Genomic DNA, 25,995 nt, shown 5'->3' with positions numbered 1-25,995 from the left:
AAAAGCTTGAGTTATTTCTACATGTGCCTGCCTACAGCTTTTATTGCAGTTTAAATGTGATTTGAAAAATAAAATATGAATATGCATTGGTACCGTAAGGGATCAAAAACAAATCCAGCATTTGCTATTTGCATTAATTAAACATTTGATTCCCCCCTTGCCAATCAGGTCTTGGTGCAACTCATCAGAAAAAAGCTATTATATTGTATAAAGCGTCATTTACCACAGACAAGCCACAAATCCGTTTCATTAGTTTACAAACCTGCCTAGCTGGATGATCTAATAGAACACCTCTTTACATATAGAACCACAGCTCCCCCCCCTTCACTAGTGGACTTTTTAACCATATTTTGTAACATGGATTGGGAAACAACCAGAAACAGAGATGTCATTCCAGTAAGTTTTTGGCATAAACAGTGGCCATCTACATCGATGCATCTGGAAAATTTATGAGAACAGCAGGTAGGATAGTGATAGATGCTGTTTAATTATCATTTAGTTTTGCCACAAGCTGCATAACAATACTTAGGGTCGGCCTGCAGGTTAAGATCTAAAAGGTTATTGAATTTTAAATGAAAGAAGAACAGCTGTTACAGAAATAACATTATACTGTAACAACCATCAGTGAAATCATTAACAATCTGTGAACTGCATTTGAATTCTTTTCTCCATTATTTATTATTTGGAGACATTTGTTTTAGGACTTTATTACATTCTGTTAATTTATTGCATTATGCCATTAGGCATTTCCAATTTATGCAAATGAATTACATGTAAAGTTCTTTTTGCTTTTTTAAAAATTATGGACTGAAAAACTACTAATTCTGAAAGAAATCCAGACATAATTCCTTTTTGATTGAAACGCCTATTCTCTGCTTTGTGGCAGTCTCACTCTTTTTTTTTCTTTTCGCTTTTTAAAATTTTATTGGTTTTTACAATATCTTAACAATCCCATTACATCTAATTAAGTAAATATTGACTTCCCGCTCACCAATCTGTGCGATTCATTAACTATACAATCAACCATTGCTATAATAATTCAAAGCATATATCCTACACATTACAAACTCGATTTTACTCTACCCGACCTGCTATTATTACTAAATTTCAAACCCTGCTGAAAAATCGATATTAGAAAAATAGTTCTTTAAGTATAGTAAGAATGGTTTCCAATCTTCTTTAAAACATTCCAAGTTTTCATCCCTTATCAGTACTGTAAGTTTTGCCATCTCAGCATATTCCAAAATTTTTATCAGCCAATCTTCTTTTGAGGGCATTTCATTGTCCTTCCATTTCTGCGCATATACTATTCCGGCCGCCGTGGTTGCATACATAAAAAATGTTAAATTTCTTCTGGAAAACTCTCCTTGCATTATTCCCAGCAGGAAGGATTCTGGTTTCTTAGGAAATGCCATTTTAAAAATTTTCTTCAACTCATTATATATCATATCCCAAAAGGCCTTTGCCTTCCCGCAAGACCACCACATATGAAAAAAAAGTTCCTTCACAGTGTCCACATTTCCAACATTTGTTTGAAACATTTTTATACATTAATGCTAATTTTTGGGTGTCAAATACCACCTGTACATCATCTTATAATAATTTTATTTTAGAGTATAACATGCAGTAAACTTTAAATCCATTTTCCATAATTTTCCCCAAGCTGCCATATCTATATTATGACCCACATCTTGAGCCCATTTTATCATAGTTGTTTTAACCACTTCATCTCTTGTCTCCTCCAGAAGCAGCAGCTTATACATGTTAGAAACTAATTTTTCATCATTTTCACACAGCTCCTTCTCAAACCTCGACATTTGATCCTCAAATCCAACTTTAAGATCCTTCTTATAGATTTCATTTAACTGATGGTACTGAAACCAGTTACTAACCAAATTTTGTACTTCAGTTAGGTTTTTTTAACTTACAGCCCTTTTCTTGGAAACATAACAAATCCCTATAGGTACCCCGGCAGTCTCACTCTTTAAAAAGCTTTTTAAAACCCCTCTATTTCCTCTTTTGCTTTTCTAGTATGATTATTTTTTCATAGCTGTTGGTATCTTAGCTTTGAATTTCTTTCTGATTTTATTTCCCCCACAGCATTGGCATAGTTTCTTTGTCCTGTCCTCCACCCGCCTTCTCCAACCATATTCCTCTAAGATGTCCATCAGATTGTAAATCTGGAGGCAGAGATTGTTCTGAATGTTTATTTATTGTAACGTACAGTACTTAATACACATTAAGCATAGTAGCTGACATGATGCACATTCTAGTGGAGGTGGAACGCTCTGTATTGAGGCTACAGTGGAGCCAGAAGGCAGCCTCAATGCTAGAGAGAACTGGTGGTCATGCAAACAGAATTACCACTGTTTCTCTCATTATAGTAAATGTCAGCCATTAAATTGATGACGATAATGATTTTCAAGGGGGAAAGCAGCCTAACTAGCTGCTCCCTAGTCATGCTGTACCCTGGAATGACCCCCAAATCAGCCAAAAATCACTGGGTTTTTTCTTAAAAAAAACACAGAGCCATTTTGACACTTCAAAACACTAAATGGCAGCCGGATACGATCTTGTGGTCATTTCTAGCCACCCCTGACCTGCAGATACATGAGGTCCATGTGCCCCCCCACCCCAGCCTTTTCCACATATGCCGTGGTCTATCACCCGACTATGGATACGCAAATCTGCAGATAACGAATTCGCAGATATTGAGGCCCTCCTGTATACATATATGTAATGGCCGATTACATGGGGGAGGGGGGAGAATGGATGTTTACGATTATCATTTTTTAAAGACTTGGTAACAAAAAGGGTCTGACAGAGATACTAAAAACTGGCCAGGTGGCTAATCTTGGAGTAGATGGTTTTAAGGATCCAAGGATAACCATTTCAACCTTGTGATATTTACCACTGATTACTTGTCCAAATAGCTCCTCCGGTGTATCCCCGAAAAATGGCACACACCCAACAAGAAACTCATAAAGGATAATTCCCATAGACCACCAGTCCACTGGTTTGCCATAACCCTGCCTTAGAATAACTTCTGGAGCTATATATTCTGGTGTGCCACAGACCTAGAGATGAAAGAAGGGGGGAAAATTGAGTACACTTTTGCGTATCACTTTCTCAGTCAATTTCAAACAATGCATGATTAAAAGAACCATGGTAGATAATTCCAAAGTTTCTTATAGCACTCTTACATTGTTGAAAATGTATATTTTCCCACAATTTTCTAGGAAAGCTTTCAACTGAATTTATGCAAAACAAACAATATACTGTACAGAATATCATATATGGCATTTGCTAATATGAGGTCACAGTAAATTACACATATTTATACTAAAGGCTATTGGCTCATTCTTATTTTAACATGAAAAGTGCAATGGTTTTTACCTTAAGTAACTCTTACACTGAACAGATTGTGGGTAAATGGTAATGAGGCATGCTTAAGGGGAAATGGGCCATAGCTAGGATTTTTAGCACCCTTGATTGTACAATGCATCATGAGTTCCACAAGTACTCTGCTGAGACTCCTGAATTCTTTATAAAAACAACTTTCCATTTGTCTCTCTCACAATCTCACTGGCTAACAATTAGATCGTTCATCTTACTAATAGACCATAATGGTGGGGGGAAAGGTCTGCAATGAAACAGTAAAGGTAACACATATAGACGTGTGAGATCCGCATAGAAATCAAAAAGCTTCTGCACAATGCCTGTTGTTTCTAAACTATTAATAAGCATCATCATAAATGCAAATACATTTTTTCCATTAGTGTAGCACAGTCACCACCTGCATCTCTTACCTGTTTATCCAGAAATTCTCTGGCATCTTTCTCAATGTGACCCTCATAAAGATTGGTGGTCATACTCATGAGGCCAACTTTGGATAGCCCAAAATCTGTTAACTTTATATGTCCCATGGATGTTACCAATAAACTACAAATGAGAATGATAGCAAATTACTATGAACTGCTTTACTGTAGTCTGAGCAAAATCGTAAGCCTACAGTTAGACCACATCCCACCCACAAGCATCATGGAAAGAACGGCTTAGTACAACTTACGAGGAATGCAATATTATGTGGGGTTGATCCCAGTATTAATTCAGAATTAAATAGTGGAAAAAACACAAATCACTCAGCTAACAAATAATTCTATCTACTACTTCAAGGTATTTTTGAAAACCAGTGTAGTTAAAGGAATTAATATGCAAGAAGAATTCATTCAATATGTTTGCTTTATTATATTGTGATTTTATGTATTAAGGCCAAAATAATCATTCAATCCTAGAATTAGCTTTCAGTCAACTGTTTCTTAGTGTAACATGATGTATATACTTACTTGTCTGGTTTTAAATCCCTGTGTACTATTCCATAGTTGTGGAGATACTCCAGGGCCAGAACAGTCTCTGCAAAGTACATCCTGGCCATATCTACAGGCAGAGGGCCCATATTTTTCATTAGTGTAGCACAGTCGCCACCTGCAAAATAAAGTCTGTTAATACTGCATGTTCTACACTGAAAGACTAGCAATACCAGTATAGGACCTGCAATTATAATTGAGTACTGCACACACAAAGTTTGAAGAGTCAAACTGATAGAATTGTTTAATAGCTCCTAGTTGAGATTAAAAAAAAAAAAGGACCAATAATTTTAAAAATACTCTTTACATCAGGACTGTGCAACGTCGGCCCTCCAGCTGTTTTTGGATTACAACTCTCATAATTTCTAGCCACAGTGGCCAATAACTAAAAATTATGGGAATTACCGGAGAACCTCGTTAATTGTGGCCCCGGCATCTGTGGTTTTGTATATCCGCGGCTGGGTAATTGCCACCTGACCTCGGTATGTGCAAAGAAAATCTGGCACTGAAAGGGTTAAGACTTGCGTATCCATGGGTCGGGGGTGGGAGGAAATTACCTCTGAGGTCATTTCTGCCCACCATTTTAACTAAGGGAGCCATTTGCTGGCTCATTTCTGTTCAAAAAACAAAAATGTGACTTCTCACAGGAAAAAATCTAGCGTTTTTGGGTCATTGGTGGACAGCTGGGGACACATAAAGCACAGTAGGGCACTTCCGCGCCTTTTTGCTCATTTTTTTTGCTCCCCACCTCATTTTCTCAATTCGTTTTTCATGGCTAGGGAACCTATCCCCTCAATTCCTGTAGCCCTAATGCTCCATTATCTGTGGGTTCTCTACCCGCCTCACCCGCACCTGGGTAGATAACAGGGTTCTCCTGAACAGTCCAACATCTGCTGGAGGGACAAAGTTGTGCAACCCTGCTTTACATAAAGAAAATAAAAGCATTTTTAAAACCCTGTTATACATGTACTACCGAGCCAGACAAATGATAAGCATTTTAAAGATACGTATCTCCATTTTATTTTTTCCATATAGCATGTGCTTTATTTTGTTTTAATGTTTTAGAAATAATTTTTTCATAAGGTGGCATACAATTTCAAATGAGAAGAGCAGCCTGCAATAAAACAATTACTATAAAACCTGCATCCTAAAAATGAATGCATAGCAGTATAATAACCTGTTAAAAGCAATCATAAAAACAGTTTTACAGTTTTTATTGAGTAAAAAAGGAGAGGCCACCTCCCTTCTGCATGAATGCTTATCACTAAATGATGGCTGCAGAACAAACATGATAAGAACCTGGAGAAGAAGCAGACTCTTTTAGTACCAATGGATGAACCTCCCTGACCTTGATTTGTAATCGGGCTTGGCTAATAAGCTACCAGAAAACAGTCTGGTTATTTGTGAGCACAATCACAAGTTGAATTTGACTGCATTGTGCTCCCAGTTACGTTATGAGGAATGCAAGGAGTTTTGATCCCTCCCTCTTCTCCAATGGTAGCAGAGTGGTGTCTTCTGTCTTACTTGGAATGCTTTCATAGTAGCAAAAGAGGCTGGGAAATGATAGGCTGTCTTGGAAAACTACATCTCCTGAGTCTCCCATCACCTAGGTTGCTGCTGTAATAGTGTTTCAAGGCACTAGATGGGAGGAGAAAGAGAGGCAGAGACTCCCCGCTCCCTCCCTCCATGCCACCAACAGAGCAGTATCCACTTACCTTGAGTTAATGCCTGAGCCAGAAAACAATTTGGGGGTTGCAATTATTAAGATGAGCATTAAGAGCTCCTGAGGTTCCTATCTTAAGTCAAATACAAAAAGCACTCAGCAACACATGTAATTTCTCTATACATTGTGTGCACTGAAGAAAGGGATTCTGCGGTGTAAATGTCTTACTCTTATTTTTCATTATCACATGGCACTGGCTGCCACAGGATGCAGAACAAAGACCGTACCTTCTACATATTCCATGACCATGCACAAATGGCGTCTGGTTTCAAAGGAACAATACATGCTGACTACAAATGGATTTTCTGCAAATGTCAGGATATCACGCTCAACAAAAGCCTGCTGAATCTGGTTTCGAAGAATGAGGTTCTGTTTATTTATTTTCTTCATGGCAAATCTCTGTCTGGTTTCTTTATGCCGCACCAAATATACAGCCCTGGAGAGAGAGAAATGTGAAAAGTCTTTAAGGTGAGTCTGCACTTAGTTTCGTTGTTTTTAAAAACTATACTACTTGGACATGTTTAACATTTAAACAGAGGATTAAGAACCACTATGAAGTTGCACCCCCTGCCTCCTATGAAGAACATTTTGGGAAAGGGAAGACCAGCTTTGCCCCATCCATAGCCCAGAGAAGGAACAACTACAGTGAACTTATTGCCCACTTCTCGGCAGAAAGAGTACTCTACTCCTAAACTGCCAGGGACTGGGACTGGTGCTTTTTAATTTATTCATAAATGATCTAGAAGTAGGGGTAAGCAGCAAGGTGGCCAAATTTGCAGATGATACCAAACTCTTTCGGGTAGTGAAATCCAACAACGGATTGTGAGGAGCTCCAAAAGGATCTCTCCAAACTGGGTGAGTGGGCGACAAAATGGCAAATGCGGTTCAGTGTTGGCAAGTGTAAAGTGATGCACACTGGGAAGAAAAACCCCAGCTTCAAGTATACATTGATGGGATCTGAGCTGTCGGTGAATTGATCAGGAGAGGGATCTTGGGGTAGTGGTGGACAGTTCGTTGAAAGTGTCGACCCAATGTGCGGCAGCTGTGAAAAAGGCCAATTCCATGCTAGGGATCATTAGAAGGGGGTACGGCCACACCTGGAGTACTGCGTACAATTCTGGTCACCACATCTAAAAAAGGACATTGTAATACTGGAAAAAGTGCAGAAGAGGGCAACCAAGATGATCAGGGGCCTAGAGCACCTTTCTTATGAGGCAAGGCTACAACACCTGAGGCTATTTAGTTTAGAAAAAAGATGACTGCAGGGAGATATGATAGAGGTCTATAAAACCATGCATGGTGTGGAGAAAGTGGATAGAGAGAAATTCTCCTCTCTCTCACCTAACACTAGCCCCAAACTGAGCAGGTGACCCGAGGAACAGCTGAGTCACTCAGGGGCTGGTCCCAGTCCTGCCCACACTTCCCAGAGATGTTGACCTGAGGCTGCAGCCCCACAGAGGAAGCAAAAGCAGGCAGGCAACAGCAGAAGGAACCCCAGCACCCACCTGGTCTCTCACTCAAGGCAGCACTGGGTGGAAGATAGATGGACTCTCCCTTCCCTCTCTGCTGGGCTTTTATATGTTCTTATTATGTTCTTATGACTACAGAAACAACCACTTCTGTGTGACCACATTCTGACCACTGCCGTCAAGCCAGAGGACTAAGGGCTGCAGATGGTTTCATGTTTTTTTCTCATTTCCAACACAGCTTACCATCTCAAGTAACTAACCATATATCTATTATCTAGATCTATGTATATATATCTAGATCTAGATCTAGATATCCCACACCCCGCCATGTCCAAAATGTTTTGGGAGTACTCAAAAGGTTGTTAGTGAGAAAAAGTGATGCAGTACAATTTTATAATTGAGCTTCTGACTGCCTATTCTGCAAGTGTGCATCATGTTTATGAGTCTGCCTCAGATCACTCAGGGCGATATCATACATCAAACACCAAGGATAAAAGATAGAAACGTCATGATGAAACAGTTCCTCTTTGCCAGTCGTGAAAGTTGTTCTCTTAGTGTCACTATGTGACTCATGATCAGAGTTTACCAGCCCTGGGGCAGAGGAACAATGCCTGAATCTGTCTCAAGTTACCTGATTTACTAACCTCTGATTAATTCCCTTAGGGATGCAATTAACAGGTTTATTATGGGCTGACAAAACATAAGAAGTGGTAACTGGGCTGGGCTGCCATTATTGCATTTATTCAGTAAAAATGGCACAGAATTCACGATTCTTCTGTAAATGCATTGCTATGAACTTCTTTAAATATATCCTTACCATTGTTCACATGATTAAAACATTTCAACTGTTTGGTTCATTCTAATATATACTTATCAGACTAGATAAGATATATGGGAAGCCAACAGAATAAGTGGAGAAACAAGGAAAGCAAAGAGGGCTCAATCATGCCTTTTAAATACCACTTTTCCCCTTGGAAAAAGGACAATCTTTTAAAAACAGTAAAGTTTACTCCATTTATGAGCATCAGGAGGAGGACTCATTTTTATCTTCCTATCCTTAACTTAGCAACAGCTAAATTGTAGGGGTGTATATAAACCATGGTTCGTGCACCAGTTTGGTGTGGGAAGGGGAGCTTTAAGCAAGAGGAGAGCAGTTCCTTATCTGCTTGCTGCCGCCCCATGCAGCTTCCTGCTGGGGCAGCACTTGGGCCAAGTACCCTCACGCAGTGCCAACATGTTCATGCGCAGACGCCATGCACATAAAGCTCACGCATGGATTGGGTCTCCTCTTTTTTTCAAGCTCCCACTCCCTGTGCTGAACTGGTACTTGAACTGGTTCATGCACACCCCTACTAAGTTGCTTCTCATTACAGCTGTAGAATTATTTCTTGAGAGATACTTTACTGTCTCTCAATTCTGACAACACAGTTTCCATTTCAATGTAGGTCACATGGAAACTAGGATGGCATTACACCTTGGGCAAGATATGCAGTGCTTCATACCCTTTGTGCCTCCTGCAGTTTTACACTCTAGAACATGTCTGGCCCTACCCAAGGTGGAATTGTGTTAGCATAGTAATGTATTTATTTCAGTTGGCTTTCGTTTCCCCACCTCTTTCACAATTCTCTCATTACACTCATGCAACACACGTTTTATTTTCAAAGACCGGTTCTCTATTGCTTTTGTTTCTTTGCTCTGTCAAAATTCCTTGTATTTGTTCAGTGAGCCCAGTTCAACCTTGAAATTCAGTCTTTTTTTCCTTTTGCTTTCAGTGCCTTTAGCTCTTCTCCATCATATTTATGGGGACATGACCTTTGCCATATTCATAGGCTTGTCAAAAGACTAATATTCAGAACTCTATAGGGTAAAAATATATAGCGTGGCTAGTCAAATGTTAATTAATCTAGAGTCTAGGATATACCAGATACAGATTCATCATGTAAAATAATTAACAGGCTATATACCAGGCAAGAAAGGGCTGCTTCCTTGCAACCAACCTAATAGAAGTTCAACATGAAATGCCATACAGAATACACCACACACTTCATCAAAACTGTGTGATGACTTATCCCCAAAATTAATATCGTGTGCAAGAAATGGCACAGCAGATGGCACTGTGGAACAAATACAGTGGTAGAACTGAAAGGCTACTGAACAAATGAAATATCCTCAGGGGAAAAAAAACTGCTACTGCAGAAATCCTACAAGGTCTTCTAGTCCCCTAGCAACCAACATCTACAATAGAAAAATAGTACAAATAATGCTTCTTACTGTGAAGTATTCCACAGTAAGAAACTAGAGATCTCTTTCCCTGCATTCACACAATGAATGGCTCTTCCTCAATTGGCATGTGGTTTCAATGAAAGATGGGCACAGTACTGGACAATAAAGCCTTCTCCGAAATCCCTTTCTCACTGTCTGTATAAAAACTTCACAGCATTTAATATAAATGCCCATAAGCAACTGTAAGACTGTATTGTTTTACATACCAGATGCATTAAAAATTAATAGTGTTTCTCTGTGTGAAGGTCCCACATCTTCTACCAAACACATGAAATATGCTGATATGCTTTCTAACCTAATTTGCTTTCCTCTTCTCTGTTACTGTCATTTCCATTGTATTACATTTTATTTAATTACATATTTGTTTTCCTGTTTATGATCTAGAGTTTGTATTTGCTAGGAAATGTTTTAAGAAACTCATGTATAAAAATCAAGATTTGTGAACATGTCTGATCTCCTATTTATGCAGGAGAAAGCCTGATGCACAACCAAATATTTGCTTCTGCTTCATTCCCATTGCTAAACTGCAACAAGCTTTGCAGTTGAAGTAAAAGGAAAAGCTGACTGTACATGAGATTCTCTCTCTCATTCATATGTTCATTCTTTAGATCTTATGCAAAACTATTTCAAAAATACGAATGCCCGAAGAACAATACTAGTGTTCTGATTTTCTTTTCACGCTTAGGTCACAAAAAAGATCTGTGGTGGAAGAGCTAATTACATTCACACAAACAGTTAATGAACACAAAGAGTACAGAAATACTTTCCCTGTCACTTGACTCTAACATTATAAAAGCATCTTTCTATGTATGGCTTCACAGGAATGGCGGCAGTTAAGTAGGAGAAAACTGCTGGTTCCTAGTGAGAGTGCACTCCCTGTACTTTCACTTCTTCCATGTCATTCAAACTGGCCAATATTGGGTTGACAGTAACGGGTTCCCTCCTCCCCCCAACATTCTCCACTCAACTTCAAATGCTGATTACAGATGCCAGGCAAATGCCAGGAGGTGGAGGGAAACTGACATCGGCAGATTTAGATGACATGGAAGTGGTGGAAGTACCCAGAGCGTGTGCCCAACATTTTCCTCCTACTTGCTACTGAAGCCATCCTGTGTATCAAAGAATTATTTCCATGAAGGTGAGAAGGTGTTACAGAGAGAGAAGTGGGAGAGCAACACATGGCCGGTAGGTTCTCTCATAGTCTGTTTCATGCATAGGTATTTATCAGTCAAAACATTGGCTGAAGGCTTCTTGTACAATTCCAGTGAGAGTGGAGAGTCTCACCTGTAAAATTTGTATTGCTTTTTGTTGATTTAAAAATTTTTTTTGAAACCTGTGTACTCTCTCTCTCTCTCGTGCATTGAAACAGAAGATGTTCTATTCTGTTGTATTTTGTTTCTTCAAGTGTTGTGAGCTGCCATGGGAGTTCTGTTAAACTGAAGGGTGGGATAAAAATGTTTTCAACAGAGTAATGTTTTCTTATGTAGATACTAACATGTGGCTGAGACATGCTTTGATTAAAAAAAAGTTCCTTTTTGTACTCTAAATATCTATTTATTTATAAAAAGCTTTACTATGTCTTTCTCAGTTAAGACCCAAGATGACTTACAAACTTTTAAAATGACATACCTCAAAAAAAGCAATCTAAATTATGATGCCAAGACATTAAAACCAGGGACAGGAGTCACATCAGAGAAATAAAAGCATCATCCAAAGGCCAAATAAAAGAGGACTTAACAAGTGCCTGAAAGCAAAGTGGCAGCTACATGAAACTGATGAGGCAGGGAGTGCCAAAGTGTGGATACAACTACTGAAAAAGACCTTTCCCACATAACCTTGAGGCAGGCCTACAAGTAATTCAGAACATGCAGGAGGGCTACACATTCTTACAGGCTGGGCAGATGCATATGGGGAAGGCAGTCCTTCAACTGCCATGAACCCAAAAGGTTTCAGGCTTTAAAGTTATAAGCAGCACAAGGAATCACATCCAGAAACAAGTTGGCAACCAATGAAGCTGTACTAGAACATGGATCACACATTCCCAGAATCCTATGCCAGTTAGGAGTCATGGCTGCACCAACCGCAGCTTCCAATGGGTCTTCAAAATGCAGCCCTGCATAAAACATGTTTCAGTAGGGTTTCTCAAATTTGGGGCCCCAGATGTTGTTAGACTACAACTCTCATAATCACTAGTCACAATGACCTGGCTTAAGGCTGGATCCAAGTGGACTCCCAAGGTACACACCTGCTCCTTCAAAAGGAATACAACACTGTCTAGAACAGGCTGGCATACCATTGCTGAATCAGCAGTTCAACTGATCAGAAGGGCCTCCATCTTCTGGAATTAATTTTAGCTCCTTAGCCCATACTGAACCCATCTTCTACTAAACAATAGTAGTTCCTGGTCTGAACAAAGACTGATTCGGCAATAACATTCATTTCTATTTTAACTGAAATCATCATTATGAATTCATAATGAAGTCATCCCACTATACTGTGATCGACAAAGGGAAATGGTTGGGGCAGGGTGGCAGGTGGACACAGGGACCGTGCAGGTGCAGTGACATTATTAGACCCTACTGCAGCCAGAAAGAATGGCAGAATTGGCAGCAGGGTGGCATATGAGTTGAGTGAGCAGGATGAGTGGCAAAAGGTGAGGGGTGGCCCCAAATCTCACCCTGGGGCCACCCTCAACATTGCTATGCTGCTATTGTAAATGTATCAGCACCCAACACTTATTTCATGGCTACTCATTAGCAACATTTGGGGAATCCCGTGAAATGATTCCAAATTCCAATACACAACTGTGATTATGTAACCTTCAAAGAAACTAAAAAGGTATATAGAGCCAGTTCAAAGAAACATGCTGATTAAGAGAGTGCGGCAATTGTGAATGAAATGTCTGTTCAAGGTTAAAATAATGTGAAGAGAGAAAATGTTGCATTTGCAGTTTAAAAAATGATTTTAAGGACAAGAAAGAAAGATTTAGCTTGAAGAGAAAGTCTAAGACAGACAGCTTGTGAAGCCATTAATGATTTGGCCAGCATCCTACATGTTTACTGATTCACAGCTTGTTTAACTTCTTGTATATTCCAGCCATTCATTCCCAATAGCCTGGTGCACCTCATCTACTATAAAGTCATTTAATTATACTACAAATGAATTTACTCCCCCAATTATAAACCAGAATTCTAAAATGATATTTATTGAAACTTTTTTTTAAAAAGGTTCACATTTACAGTCATCAGGTTTAATACATCTGACAAATCTCTGCCAAAGTGTGCCAAGACCAACAATTATATTTTGAGACAGAATATTTTCACTCACTAATGAAGGCGCCAAAAATCCATAGTAGAATTAAACAAACAAATTGGACAACTATATTAAAAACAACAATGATCATCAACTAAACCCAACACTTGGATCAGTCAAAAGGCATTCACTAAATTGATGGCACACTTTACCTTTACATCCTTGGAAGAATTAATATGTTGGACTATCATAATAAAAACATACATGAACTACATCACAACAATATACTCAACGGCATTCCTAATAATAAGTCGGTGATCCCTAAGGTGGAACTCACTCATTTACGATACCTTACAAAATTAATGACCTGTATAACAATGAAAAGAAAAATGTCTCACAACAACATTAACTATATTTTCAGTTTATACTAGTAATAAACTGCAATAAGTGCCTATGAAGCAGTTTACTGCTATGCTTTCACAACAGAAGCAAGCATTACGATTTAATTAGACTAAAATTCTTTGGAGCTCAAGTATTATTAATGGGTTACCTTTTCAGCTTGGAACAAATGAGACAAGATATTTGACTGAACCGTACCAGCAACCAGAATTCTGACCTTTTGAACTTAGTGCTAACAACTTTATTATCTAAACAGACTGAAAACAAATGAATGCAACATATCACTGGTTAACATAAGGGGGAAACCATGAGGGGTGCAATCAGGGGCATCACTAGCATTAGACAAGGGGAGACAGTTGTCTGGGGCCCCCCCAGAGGCACATCACATGACTCCCCACCCGCCCGTTTTGCACCCCCTATTAATTAATATTGAGTCTCTTGGAGATCGGACCTTCGGCAGTAGCAGAGAGTCAAGAAAGGGTTAACTTTTATCCCAGCCCTATTGGTTCTCCTGGCGTCTTGTGCTCCTCCCCCGCTTGGAATTTGTATGGAACTGCACAGCTCAGGAAGCTGGCTGTTGGCTTGTTGTTCTCCCTCCAAGAACGAAAATAAGAAGACGACATTTTGTAAAAATCAACCCTTTGCTGTTTGTTTGTTTCTTTGTTTGTATGATTTGTGTGTGATTTGTTCCCCTTGGTCAAGCTACCATGTTGTTTGCTCTCTCCCCCTACCCCCATGAACCGTGTGTGTGTTGTACATGTGAGAGAAGTCCCATCCTGTCTGTGAGTGTGTGTGTGTGTGTGAGAGAGAATTCTTAAGTTAAAAAAAAGCAACCCACATTTTCAAAGTATGCCAAAACTATTCTAGTGCAAACTTGTAAGAAAAACCCTCCCCATCCCAACAGTATACCTTGTTGTGAGGAAATTAGTTAGTGCAAAAGTATTAAGAGCTTTGAAAAGAATGTGGGGGGGATGCTCTGACAAAATGGGTGTTTTTATTCCTTTTTATTCCTGAAGTTACACTGCTTATAGCTCTAATCTGGTCTCTGTGTGTGTTGCTTTCTCTCCCCCCACCTCTTATTTAAAATATTTATATGCTGCTTTTTTAGCAACAGAGTTCTTGCAATGGCTTAAAAAGCAAAATATGAGAAAATGGTTCTCTTAACATGTTTCCCCTTTTAAACATTACTATTTTATTTTATTTTGCTTTGTGCTTGTAGCATGCTCCCCCACCAAAAGTTTATTTTTATACTGTGTACACTTGCTTCAAAATAAGGCTTTGCAAATCAGTTTACAAGAAACTCATTTTTAAATTGCACATGAAATGATTGGTTGTCTTTAAATTCTGCAAAATTGGGATAACTCCATATATGACATTCTGCTGTGCTATTTGAAATCAAAATGGTTGTTTTTCTTTCTGTAGCATATAGACACACTATACATTGTATACAGTGAGGGAAATAAGTATTTGATCCCCTTCTGATTTTGTCCGTTTGCCCTCTGACACAGAAATGACCAGGCTATAATTGGAATGGTAGGTTTATTGTAGCTGTGAGAGACAGAATAACAAACAAACAAACCCTCAAAAGCCCAGTGCCCAAAAGTCAGCGATGGATTTGCATTGTAGTGAGGGAAATAAGTATTCGATCCCCTATCAACCAGCAAGATTTCAGGCTCCCAGGTGTCTTTTCACTATATGCAGGTAACGAGCTGAGATGAGGAACACCCTCTGTAAGGGAGTGCTCCTAATCCCAGCTTGTTACAGTACCTGTATAAAAGACACCTGTCCATAGAAGCAAGCAATCACTCAGCTTCCAAACTCACCACCATGCCCAAGACCAAAGAGCTGTCAAAGGATGTCAGGGACAAGGTTGTAGACCTGCACAAGGCTGGACTGGGCTACAAGACTATCACCAAGCAGCTTGGTGAGAAGGTGACTACAGTTGGCATGATAACTCACAAATGGAAGAAACACAAAATAACTGTCAATCTCCCTCGGTTTGGGGCTCCATGCAAGATCTCACCTCGTGGAGTTGCAATGATCATGAGAACGGTGACAAAGCAGCCCAGAACTACACGGGGGGAACTTGTCAATGATCTCAGGGCAGTTGGAACCATAGTCACCAAGAAAACAATTGGTAACACACTACGCCGTGAAGGACTGAAATCTTGCAGTGCCCACAAGGTCCCCCTGCTCAAGGCAGCAAATGTACAGGCCCGTCAGCAGTTTGCCAATGCACATCTGAATGATCCAGAGGAGAACTGGGCGAAAGTGTTGTGGTCAGATGAAACCAAAATCGAGCTCTTTGGCATCAACTCAACCCGCCGTGTGTGGAGGAGGAGGAATGCTGCCTATGAGCCCAAGAACACCATCCCCACCGTCAAACATGGAGGTGGACACATTATGCTTTGGGGGTGTTTTTCTGCTAAGGGGACAGGACACCTTCACCGCATTGAAGGGACGATGGACGGGACCATGGGTGAGCACCTCCTTCCCTCAGCCAGGGCATTGAGAATGGGTCGTGGATGGGTATTCCAGCATGACAATGACCCAAAACACACAGCCAAGGCAACAAAGGAGTGGCTCAAGAAGAAGCACATGAAGGTTCTGGAGTGGCCCAGCCAGTCTCCAGACCTTAATCCCATAGAAAATCTGTGGAGGGAGCTGAAGGTTCGGGTTGCCAAACATCAGCCTCGAAACCTTTCTGACTTGGAGAGGATCTGCAAAGAGGAGTGGGACAACATCCCTCCTGGGTTGTGTGCAAACCTGGTGGCCAACTACAAGAAACGTCTGACCTCTGTGATTGCCAACAAGGGTTTTGCCACCAAGTACTAAGACATCTTTTGTGAAGGGATCGAATACTTATTTCCCTCACTACAATGCAAATCCATCGCTGACTTTTGGGCACTGGGCTTTTGAGGATTTGTTTGTTGTTATTCTGTCTCTCACAGCTACAATAAACCTACCATTCCAATTATAGCCTGGTCATTTCTGTGTCAGAGGGCAAACGGACAAAATCAGCAGGGGATCAAATACTTATTTCCCTCACTGTATATACTGTAGTATATCGACACACTATAGTTGCATATGATTTTTTTTGCATGAGATTTTCTTGCTTAAATGAAATGTACTAAATAAAAGATCAAACTGAATTGCATGCTGCTGTGATTGGTGTTAAAATGCTATTTGAATGTGCTGCTGAGTACATGCTTAGGATTGGAGTATATATGAGAGAGAATGTATGACACACATCCTATTCTTCCTCCAAAGAGGTCAGTGTAGTGTACACGTTCTTCCTCCCCACTTTTATTCTTACAACAATCCTGTGAGGCAGGTTTGGAGGGGAGAGAGAGACTGTCTCAGCTGAAGTCCCACAGTGCGTTTCATGACTGAATGGGGAACGCAAGTCCCCCAATCTTAGTCTTGACACTCTAATCACTACACCACACTGGTTCTCAGCTGTATGTATAGGATACAGGAGAAATCTGATGCAGGAGACAAATGAGATTCATTTTTAGCTGTGAAACAAGCTAGTGGGGAGGAGAGTGTTGAATACCTTTAAGAGAGCATGAAAGGATTTCATTATCAAAATGTAAGGAGGTGTGGGTCCAAGCTCTGGATCTTTTAAGTACCTAGCAACACCTTTGTAAGGGAGAGAGGAAAAGTTGCAGGATTTTCCATGCAAAAGCTGGTATTAGCAGGTATGTTCCAAATTTCTTCTTAAAAAACCCCAAAACAATCTTTCCCCGAGTGTATTTTAATGTAAAAAGTAGTGAATTTAGCTAATTTAAGGGGGGGGAGGAATGAGAGAAAGAGCAGAGAGGAGGAAGAAGATAGGTGGTATGAGGTGAGCGAGTGCAAGGCTGTGTGGCTCACCAGAGGTGCATCAGAATCTAATATGGCCCACTAACAAATTTTAGCTTGACACCCCCTGTCATAGTGCATTTGCAAGACAGAGAAAATCCAAGCCCCAATATTTATATGGGGGGGGATCTTTAATGGGGGGGGATTCTTGTTGCACCCTCTGTAATTTCCTGCTGGATTCACCCTTGTGAACTAGATTCAATGTGAACTAGATATTCACTGTATTCATATTGGGGAGGTGAGTGTGAGTGCACTATATATTGTGAAGTGTATTTGTGTGTGTATATCAGCAAGGGGCCCATTTTAAAATCTTGTCTCTGGGACCATTCCAACCTTGCTATCCCTCTGGGTGCAATCCAGCGAAAACTAAGGAATTTCAACTTGTGCTCTTATTTTAGTTGCTTGCCAGACTCCTGCCAGACTAATTGCAGACTAGTTCCTCTCGGTTAGCAACACACTGCCTCCTAGGTTTGGCTCTCCCTAAATCAGTATGAGCTGCGTGTCTGCCATTGGCATCATAACACTTCTCCCTCAGGGTCCTAAAAGCATACCGTAGTGCCAATATGAACACCCAATCCTTAATTTATTTTTTCTTAAGACAAATCAATGGGGGAAAGTGGCAAGCACTGAGCTAATGGACTTGGTCATGGGACTTGTGTTGGAGTCTCACAGACTTTTGGTGCTGGGGGGACTTCAATGTTCGTTTTGGGACCAATGTGTCCGGGGCAGCTCAGGAGTTCATAGCGGCCATGACAACTATGGGCCTATCCCAAGTGGTCTCTGGACTGCTGCACATCGCAGGTCACACACTTGATTTGGTCTTTTACTCTGATCAGGGTGGTGTTCCGTGGGTGGGGACTCCTGTGTCATGTACGGACCACCATCTAGTTAAGCATGTCTCCACAGGCGTATTAGTCTAAACACCGTGGTGAAATAAGGCCGGTATCAGAATGAAAGCATGCATTGCTTATACTTAGAATGGCATATCTGAAGAAATAACAAACAGTTATGAAACAGATTAATATCCGGAAAGTCTGTAATATGATATATCATTTGGCGTATTGCACATGGACTTGGTCCTGAAAGCGTATGACTATATTACGCATATTGTCTCCACTTGGAATGGATGGAGAAGGAGATGTATTACCACATTATCCTATTATGAAGAGGAACATCCTCTCCACTGGATTCCACGGGATTTGTATCTCTACTGTGGACTAACAGCTCTACAGGATAAGAACTGGTTATTCCTATATGTGAAGCTGTACTATACATCTGGGGGAAGACTCCTTGTTACATTTTGATGTACTTTGTTATGTTCAGTGTGCAAGCCACTTTGGCTCCGATATGTCTACCAGATAAATTAATTGTGGGAGTTAAGTTGATTGTTTGAGTACTCCTTTTTTCTAGTGTTCTAGTCACGTTGGGTTGTTTGGTTTTCTTTGTATGTATCTTGTGACTCCTGTTGATTTAGAAACACAAGGTTGGGATTATAGCCACTTCCCACCTCCGCAGGGGCAAGGGGCCTATTAGAATGGTCCACCCAAAGAGGTTATTGGATCCAGTAGGATTCCAAGAAGCCTTGGAAGGATTCAATGTTGGTTTTAACGGTGATCCTGTTGATGCTCTGGTTGAGAATTGGAACAACTTGGGCAGTAGACATGATTGCTCCTAAGCTTCTCCTCAGACCCGCTTCAAAATTGGCCCCTTGGTATACGGAAGAGTTATGGGGGCTGAAGTGGCAAGGTAGGCGACTGGAGCGCAAGTTGAGAAAGATTCAACTCGAATCCGACAGATTATGACACAGAGCACATTTAAAGATCTATGCTCAGGCAATATGTGCAGCAAAGAAGCAATTCTTTTCTGCCCGTATTGCTCCTGCGAGTTCACATCCGGCGGAGTTGTCTAGGGTTGTGAGGGGGCTAGTGTCTGCCCCCCTCTCCCTTGAACTAGAATTTGGAAACATCAGTCACCTGCTGTGATGTGTTTAATGAATTTTTCGCAGATCTTCTGTGAAAATCTCTCGGATTCGGGCTGACCTAGATAGAGACTCCACAATTAATCTGATGTCTGAACTGGAGGTGCCCAACGACTCCTCTTATGCAATTTGACTGGATCAGTTTCAGTTTGTGACTCCTGAGGATGTGGACAAGCTGCTTGGAGCAGTGAGGCCTACCACTTCTTCTCTTGACCCTTGTCCAATATAGCTTGTTCTGTCTAGCAGGGAGGCTGTTGTAGGCGGCCTGGTAGAAATCATAAACGTTTTTCTGAGGGAGGGCAGGATGCCTCCTTGTCTTAAGGAGGCAATTATTAGACCTCTTCTAAAGAAGCCTGCATTTGATCCCTCAGAGTTGAGCAATTTCCAACCTCCTGTGGCTGGGCAAGGTAATTGAGAGGGTGGTGGCCTCTCAGCTCCAGATGGTTTTTGAGGAAACTGATTATCTAGACCCATTTCAAACTGGTTTTCGGGCAGGCCATGAGGTGGAGACTGCCTTGGTCGGCCTGATGGATGATCTTCAATTGGGAATTGACAGAGGAAGTGTGACTCTGTTGGTCCTTTTGGATCTCTCATGACCTGCCCTAAACCCTATTCACACTAGGGTTGTGGCATGAATCAAAATCTGCAATTTTATTTGAGGTAGAATTAAATTATAGACCCTCAAATTGATTCATCAAAAGCAGCTGGCTTGGCCAGCTGCCTCGAAGAATCAGCCCTAAATCACCTGAATCCATTCAGGTGATTTGCACACCATTTTGAGGCCCATTTTGCTGGGGATACGGGCCTTAAAATGGCACTTATTTCCGGGGAGAGCTGGTCTACCAATTGGGATTGGTGAGTAGACCTGCTCTCTGTTCCCGACTTAGCGCATCAGCCCGCCTTGGAGGGCAGGTCTACCCGGGTAGACCTGTCCTCTGAGGCGGGCTGATGCACCAAGTTCAGAGCAGAAGGTTGGTCTACCTGCTGATCCCAATTCGTAGACCAGCTCTCCCCGGAAAGAACCATTTTGAGGCTCATTTCCCTAGAAAAATGGCATTCGAATTTCCCAAATTGATTTGGGTGAAATCAGGTGTGATTCTCTTCAACTCCTTGGGTCCTGTATTTTGAGGGTGATTTGATTTGGGGTCGAATCTGCAAATCACCTCCAATTCAATCCGAAGGCAAATCGATTTACACACTCCTAATTCACATGTTATAGTCAATGCATGTAGAATTTGCATACATCTGTATACACATACAGTTATTCAGACATGACCAACACATTTACTGTAGAACACTTGCTATCTGTACCCTGAATTTGAGGTGGTTTATACCCAGTTTCACTTCTAAAATGCATGTATAGCCATTCAAATAAAAACCTGTACATTTGGAAAGACACCTGCATGTATGTATAACATTATGCGAGAATAGGGCTCTATACAGTCAAGTGACAATCCACAAGTATGATTAGACTATTTAGCAGGTTTTTTAAAGTAACTTTTTCTTCTTTGCCACCAGAGCCTTGGGAGCTACTTGTAATGGGAGGCAGAGTCTGTCGCAAAATGGCAAGTTGTAAAGAAATTTTAATCAGTAGAATAAAACATTTTAATTTCAAATGGCCAGCAGAGAACAAGAAAGACCTGATCAAAGGCAACTAATTAGCACTGAGGCTGAAAGATAAGCCCAAGGCCTGTCACTGAATCCAAGGCAGAGAGTTCCTTTTTTATTTGCAATTTTTATAGTTCCATTTTAGAGGCAGGGAAAACTCACAGATACACAACTTGATCAGGCACACACTAGATAGGCCTTGGGCCTGATCCAGCAGGGATGTTCTTATGTTTGGCATCATTTTCTTAAAATGGTTGCTATCCATTGTAACAGTTTTAGATTTCTTCCAAAATAGCAATGGTTTTGCATATACTACAAAAAAAAGTAGCAAGATAAGAGGAAAACCCATTAAGAGTAGAAACAGTGATTTAAAATGCACGTACCTACATGCCATTTCTTACGCTACATACCAGAAAACAAAAATCATGAGCAAACAAGACTTTCATGAAGTACTCACCCATATGCTCCATTACTAATCAGTTTAATAGTTTCAAAATCACTTTCGCGAGGTTTCCTCTGAAGTTTAAGAGATGCGTTAGAACTCTTTAAAACAAATGAGAGAGAGAGAGAGAGACTGTTACACGAGCCACAAAATATTGTAACATGCCGTAGTATACTCTGATTCAAACCATAAAGAGGTAGCAGTGCAGCCCTAGCCAGCCAACCAGCTAAATGGCAATCAGGGCACTAGGTAAAGAACTTAGGCCCTATCCAGGGAATCCCAACAAGTGAGGCTTCTATTGTCACAGCAGCATTGTGTCCTAACAATCCTACAGGGGCAACACAAACCAAAAAGCAATGAGGAAGCATTTCCTGAACTTCTCACAACTGCTTTGAGGACTTTTTGTTGAAAAGAGGTGAAAATACATAGTCTTATTGATACTGATTTGAACCATCCAGCCAATTCTTTCATCTGCCAACTTCTTGTATTAATTTGAAGATCTCCTCACACAGAAGCAAGCAGCTTCAGTGTCTAACTATTTTTGTTGGTGGCTGTTTGACATGTAATTTGTTAAAATATATTGAGCCATTGCAAAGACTACAGAAATGACATTAACCACAATTAGCTTGAACCATGCAAGGAATAATGACCAAGCATTTGAAATCTGTGCGTTACAATTCCTCTCTTATTTATCCTCAAAATGTTTCTATTTGGTAGATGTGAGGGTGACCCAAGTGAATATATTTTCCCAGGGTCAAATCTGCATTCTATCCACTGCACCACACTAACCCATTAAGAACAATACCAAATATATGGTGATATTTTCCCCTTAGTATATTTCTAACCAGCTCTCACATACTGGAGAAGAATCAATGAAGTGCTACTGAACTTGATTTCATTCACAGCCTGAATTCTATTCACATTACTTGCTACCAAACTGCACTGCAAGCTTCCTTATAATTGTTCCTTCTATTGTACCAGCTCAAGGGATAATGAAAGGAAACCTTGAAATGAAAGATCATCATTTATGCCCTCTTAATTATGATGGGTAATTCCTGGATTCATTTACATAATTACGGTTCAATTAGTCATTCTCTTATTTCAGCCACACTTAAAAAATATTTCTTGATTGGACTATATTATTACATACCCACATAATATAATGTGTACCAAGAATAGAGAGGCATCTTTGGTAACTTAATCCATAAAAATGAGGGTAAAGTTAGTGACCCTCTCAAATACAGACTGTAAATAGCCCTCAAAATTGCTACTGTATATTTCTACTGGTTTTTAAAATCAGACAAGTTTCTACATGCCATACAAATTCATACATAATGAAACAATACAATCACAATAGCTTCTTTGTTATGTTTGATAATTTTTTCATCCTGTCTGAAAAATTATTTAAATAATTTTTAGTTTAAATTATAATCAGTTTAAATGATCATTTCTCTTAAACTCATTGAAATAAAACAAACTCTTTAAACAATAGACTTACACTAACAGATTCATCCGTTTCTGGAGTTGCTGCTGTCCCACTGTCATAGTTAGCTAGCTGAGCTATTTCTATACAAAAGAAAACAAAAAGAAAAAATTCTATTTTCAGAATACAGTTTCCAAAATTATTACAAAAATGCTGAGCTACATGGAGGGACTCAGGTTTTACACGTTTTCCATGGAAATAAATTTTATTCAACAATAGGGATCAGAAACAGCTGTAAGACATATCCAACAGAAAGAAAACAGCTGCACACACTAGTCTTCCTTCCCAATTTGTTTGTTTTGATTGTATCATATATTCCGGGGGGGGGGGGGATTCTTATTCTCAAAACATAGTAAGAACTGCTCCAAAAAAAATATTTTGTAGCTGCAGCTATGAAGCTTTTTAAAAAAGCAGTTCTTGCTGTGTTTTAGGAATATACATATTCTGCCCCATGAAATAGATACTGAGGCTGTTCTCATGTGCAGCCTAAACTGGGCTAGAGATGTCCAGCCCCATTTAAGTTGCATGTGAGAACTGCCAGGATCAGGCCCGACTGCAGCAGGCCAACACCTCCTAACCCCATTCTGGAACCTGCCTCCTAATCGAGGTTAAGGAAGCAAGCACTCCCTTAGCCCTATTTTCCTGATCGTGTGCCGCACTGGCTGTTTTCAGCTGACACTGCAATGCTGACGGGTGCCTGCCCATCGTTGGGGGTATCCCGACAATGCACCGCACATGCATGGTGCATTGTGGGAGTTCCAGGGGCTGGGATGACATATCCTGATCCCTGCAATGCCGGAGGAAACAGCAGAGTATCGTGTGTGCCCTGGCCCTCCCAGCCCGGTAGCCGGATCGTTCTGCGGCCTTCCTCGCTGCTCGCCCTCTCACGCAATCGCAAGAAAAGGCTCATTATGTATCAAAACACACTGGGAATAAAGACCAATACATGCAGGTGCTTTCTTTTTCTGTTAAAAACTATATTCCAGACTAAACAGAATCGCACTGTGAAGTTCAATTATATCTAAATTTAAACATCTAAGCTTTTCATATGAAGGCTTTCTGTCTTCAACATTACACTCACTGTTACATATTTTATTTGTAGTTGTCACAATGCTTAGGTGTCTAGCATAACTTAAAATTCAAAAACACTGCTACTTTTATTAATAATTACTTTCTCCAAGACAACCAGACATAAAGCTATGCTTAAGTCTGGTGTGAGGACAAAATTCACACTTCTGCAGGCTTTTCTGTCCCAGAAGACTCAGGAAGATGCCAAAATACTAATGGAGAAAGCCAAGTAATTCACATACTATATAGAGCTTTTTGTAGCTGCTTTGTAGCATTTTCACCTAGCAGCAACTGCAGCCTTTTGGGGATTCTGTAAACCTTGTGATGAGCTAACTGTCCCACACTCATCTAAGCTCCCATTTTTAGAAGGTTATGCATACACGTTAAAGATGTTAATTGACTCTGCCTGAGAACGTAAGGAATTTAGATGGACTCATGAATACTACAAAACTTCACTAAAGGTAAAGTGTGCCCTTGAGTCGGTGTCAACTCCTGGCGACCACAGAGCCCTGTAGTTTTTCTTTGATAGAATACAGGAGGGGTTTACCATTGCTCCCGCGCAGTATGAGATGATGCCTTTTAGCATCTTCCTATATTGCTGCTGCCTGATATAGGGGAAACATACCAGCGGGGATTTGAACTGGCAACCTCATGCTTGCTAGGCAGGTCATTTCCTGGGGTGCCATTAGGTGGCTTTACTACCTTCTGAAAACTCACATGATTTCATCATCTTCATTTTCAAATGTCCTTCACGGATTTTAACTTTAAAATGTCACAGATATAGAATTTTATTTTGGCACTGAAGAGTTGTATGCAGCACAATCCCAAAGACCTTTATAAGTTAAGTGTTACTTTGGTCAAACAAGTAATTACATCTATTAAAACTCAGGTAGATTCTGAATATGAGCTGCAATTGTATGTGTGGCCCACAAAAGGCAGGTTTTTTTTAGGGGGTGGGGTGTTAAAGGTATATTTTGTCCATATTAAATCTAGACATACAGATAGGCATAACTGACACTGTACTGTGTTGCATGCATCAATATAACTATCTACATCAGCATGCTGTGCAAGATAAGTGAGGTATGGCAGGCTAATCCACTATCATATGTCAGTTGTAACCTCATTAGAAGCCTTTATTGTCATAAAGCACCAGCTTTTGTGGAAGTAATATGGCTTTATGATGGCATGTGGGTAAACTGTCTCTAAACTCAACAGCCTCCAACTCTGTTTATCTTTGTGCTATGCGACACTGTCATGCAAAATCACAGAGCTGCATCTGTTCTCAACATAGAAGTGCCGATCTAAATTGTTCTGCCAATGCAATATCCCAGTATCACTTGCCACAGTGGTGCAATCATGGCATTACATGTTTACAGAGTAGTAGTGCACCAATTCAAAATATGTGCAATAAGCCTCAGGATTGGACCGTAACAATAGCCTCATTCAGATGTGATTTACAAAGCACAGTGTACTTGAGTACACTGTCCAAAGCAGGAATGGAAGGGCCACCCTGCTAATGTGTCAATCATCTTCCTTACACCCTCTCCTGCTCTGCTCACACTTACAGTGTTCATCTGAAGAGGCAAATACTGTAAGTGTATGATGGACGATTCCATGATCAAGAAGACTCAGGCACAGGATAGGAAGGGGAGTGAAGAAGATGATTGACACGTTGGCAGGGCAGGACTTCCGTTCCTGCTTTGGACGGTGACATGGGTACACCGTCCTTTTCAACTAATGTCTGAAGTGGGTTAGTATGAAGCACACATGTAACTTAAGATTCAAATTATTTTTCAATACTTATTATAATTGCATTGCTCATATATACATCCCATGGAAAAGATTTTTTAAATCACTGAAACACTATTTTAGAGAAACAAAGGGCTTTAAAGTGACCTTTATATACACCATGATATAGACATACATGTAGATTACTGTTTCGCTTTTAAACAGTGACAATTCTGTAACTAAATTCATAGATCTAAATTCATAAACTCAAGTTTATTACGAATTTAGGACAAATCATTAATATAATCCAAGTCAAGAATAAAGGCAGAGA

General features: G+C 40.3%; 1 protein-coding gene across 16 annotated transcripts in view; it reads right to left on the bottom strand.

The window, feature by feature from the left end:
• The window catches only part of MAST4 (microtubule associated serine/threonine kinase family member 4), a 443,961-nt gene that overhangs the window by 35,944 nt on the left and 382,022 nt on the right, over nucleotides 1-25,995 (bottom strand). For all 16 annotated transcript variants that reach the window (XM_053288780.1, XM_053288778.1, XM_053288779.1 and 13 more), the window contains 6 exons: nucleotides 22,884-22,951; nucleotides 21,401-21,486; nucleotides 6,318-6,526; nucleotides 4,347-4,485; nucleotides 3,810-3,942; nucleotides 2,912-3,077 (listed from right to left, as the gene is read on the bottom strand). In XM_053288780.1, the coding sequence (XP_053144755.1) occupies nucleotides 2,912-3,077; nucleotides 3,810-3,942; nucleotides 4,347-4,485; nucleotides 6,318-6,526; nucleotides 21,401-21,486; nucleotides 22,884-22,951 (801 nt within the window). The remainder of the gene's footprint in view (nucleotides 1-2,911; nucleotides 3,078-3,809; nucleotides 3,943-4,346; nucleotides 4,486-6,317; nucleotides 6,527-21,400; nucleotides 21,487-22,883; nucleotides 22,952-25,995) is intronic.

Source organism: Hemicordylus capensis, chromosome 2 (assembly GCF_027244095.1).
Source record: "Hemicordylus capensis ecotype Gifberg chromosome 2, rHemCap1.1.pri, whole genome shotgun sequence".
In the NCBI taxonomy this organism is placed as follows: domain Eukaryota; kingdom Metazoa; phylum Chordata; class Lepidosauria; order Squamata; family Cordylidae; genus Hemicordylus; species Hemicordylus capensis.
The sequence above is the reverse complement of the archived record's forward strand: the minus strand, read 5'-3'. Positions and strand labels throughout refer to the sequence as shown.